The sequence below is a fragment of the Engraulis encrasicolus genome, chromosome 4, assembly GCF_034702125.1.
Source record: "Engraulis encrasicolus isolate BLACKSEA-1 chromosome 4, IST_EnEncr_1.0, whole genome shotgun sequence".
Lineage (NCBI taxonomy): Eukaryota > Metazoa > Chordata > Actinopteri > Clupeiformes > Engraulidae > Engraulis > Engraulis encrasicolus.
In genome coordinates, this window is record NC_085860.1 from 40,702,148 (window position 1) to 40,704,647 (window position 2,500).

Consider the following 2,500-nt stretch of genomic DNA (forward strand, 5'->3'; position numbering starts at 1 on the left):
CATGAATACTTACCACCACCATCAAATTCAAAGTATTCATTATGACTGGGGAAATTGCACTTTTCATACATGAAAAGGGGGATCTTCTCCATGGTCCGCCATTTTGAATGTCCAAAAATAGCCATTTTTAGCTGCAAAAAGGGCTCTACTTGGACCAAATTAGAAAATATTTGTTTATTACTTAGTAAATGTTCATGTAAAGACCAAATTTGCCAATAGGCAACCCAGTGAGCAGCATAGTTGCAGTACCCTTTTTTGTCCATTTCCTGCACAGTGTCCCAGAGACCATAACACACAAGTACTAACACATTTCTGTGGGCTCTCACTCACTTCTCTATGGGCACGATGCACTGTATCTACTGTACTACATGTGCATATGGAGAGTGGGAAGGGACAAACAGTCCATCAAGACAAACCCAAGACACCCTAACAAACACATGCTTCATATCTCAGTGGACTCAAACACACTTCTCTATGGGCAGGATATTTCTACTGCATGTTTCCCAACCAGGGGTACGTGTACCACAGTGGTACTCAAGCACACTGCAGGGGGTACTTGGAAAATGTAATTTTAACAAAGCTTAGTTAGCATTGGGATAGAGAAAGCGATACGGAACTTGACTTAGGGGGTACTCAGGCACACTGAAAAGGCTTGGGGGTACACAAGACAAAAAAGGTTGGGAAAAACTGTTCTACTGCATGTGTGTATGGAGAGTGAAAAGGGACAAAGAGTCCCACTATGATGAACACAAGACACCCTAACAAACACATGTTTTGCATGTCAGTAGGCTCTAACTAACTCACTTCTCTATGGCCAGGATGTATCTACGTATGTGCCTATGGAGAGTGAGAAGGTACAAACAAGCCCACTATGATCGAGACAAAGAAGTCGACTTTGGCCGTAGCACACGACTGCTCTCAGTGGGCTGTACTAACTCACTTCCCTATGGGCAGGATATTTCTACTTTATGTGTGCGTATGGAGAGTGAGAAGGGACAAACGGTCCACTATCATAAACACAAGACACCCTGACAAATGCATGCTTGGTCTCTCAGTGGGCTGTACTAACTCACTTCTCTATGGGCAGGATGTGTGGGCCGGAGATGGAGTATCGGTACAGGAAGGTCAGGAAGCTGCGGAAGACGTCGAAGAAGGGCCAGTGGGAGAGCAGGCAGATGCTCTTGTTGGTGTGGACCGTCATGGCCACCTCTGGCTTCAGCCCTCCTCCTCCTCCAACTCCTCCACCTCCTCCTCCCTGCAGGCCCAGCTGAGTACGCTGCCTCTCAGTCAGCTGTTCCTCTGGGTAGGGCTCGTAGAACTGGATGGCAGCCCCGTACACCTGCATTGACAAGACATTATGTTACAGTACAATACATTACGTACATTACATTGCATTACATTGCATTTGGCAGACCCCTCTTTAACCAAAGCGACTTACAATCGAGGACATAATCATAGTCAACACATCACTAGCAGATACAAAGTGCATAGGAAATATACAGAACAGCATTACCTTGCATTCAGTGAGAGTACTACACATATACTGTATGTACTCCCATTGGTGGCATTACATTACATTACATAGCATTGGAGTTCTTTGCGCTGTGTAGCGTCTAATTCCATGCCTGAACTAATCGGAGCGTTTCGAAGTTATTATTGTTATTATTTTATATCATTTCGAAAAAATCCATCTTCTACCTTCTAAAATGCCTTACTATCCCATGGCTGATTTCAGTCGACAGGAAAACATTCAGCCCAGGATAACACTGGAATATAATCAGGGACGCCCCTGATTATATTCTAGTGTTATCCTGGGCTGAATGATTTCCTGTCAACTGAAATCAGTGGGCGTGCTATACGCGGGGGTACACAGTCCACCCACTTCTCCTAAAGTGAGAATTAAAAAAAAATATTCTGCCCATGTTTGAATACAAAAAAAGAATGAGCACTAGCAGTATTGCTGGTGATTGACCACACAGATGAAAAAGGAGAAGCAATGACAGTAGATCAAGGACAGTAGGGGGGGTTTTGACATGATAAGTTGCCTAATTATTTGATGACGTTTAAAATTGCGTACCCCCACTTTAAAAATCCCCACTGCACCACTGAATATTATATTATATTAACTTATCATGTCAAACCCCCCCTACTGTCCTTGATACAGCACTGGCTACATAAGAGTAGTAAAGTACAGAATAATAGAGTGCAGTAGAGTGGAGTGGACTGAGAGATACCCGGAATAAATTACGGTGTAGGATTAAACTATCCAGAGATAAATTACACAACATTGCCTTCCATTGCACTACGGCACATTGTACAACACTACGTAAATTGCAGGAGATTTCCTTGTACAAGGCATTAATTATAGTAGATTACACACGATTAAAACGGCCTAATATCCCATTGCGCTGCACTTTATTGCGCTGCATTGCGATGGCATGGGGTAATAGACAGGGATTTAGGAGATGCTTTTTAGCCAGAGCGACAGAGAAGGGAGGAG

The 2,500-nt window shown here is 43.6% G+C and overlaps 1 protein-coding gene across 1 annotated transcript in view; it reads right to left on the minus strand.

Annotated features, from left to right (window-relative positions):
• The window catches only part of dennd4a (DENN/MADD domain containing 4A), a 99,145-nt gene that overhangs the window by 66,752 nt on the left and 29,893 nt on the right, over positions 1 to 2,500 (minus strand). Inside the window, exon 6 of the mRNA XM_063197426.1 lies at positions 1,074 to 1,339. Coding sequence (XP_063053496.1) covers positions 1,074 to 1,339 — 266 coding nt within the window. The remainder of the gene's footprint in view (positions 1 to 1,073; positions 1,340 to 2,500) is intronic.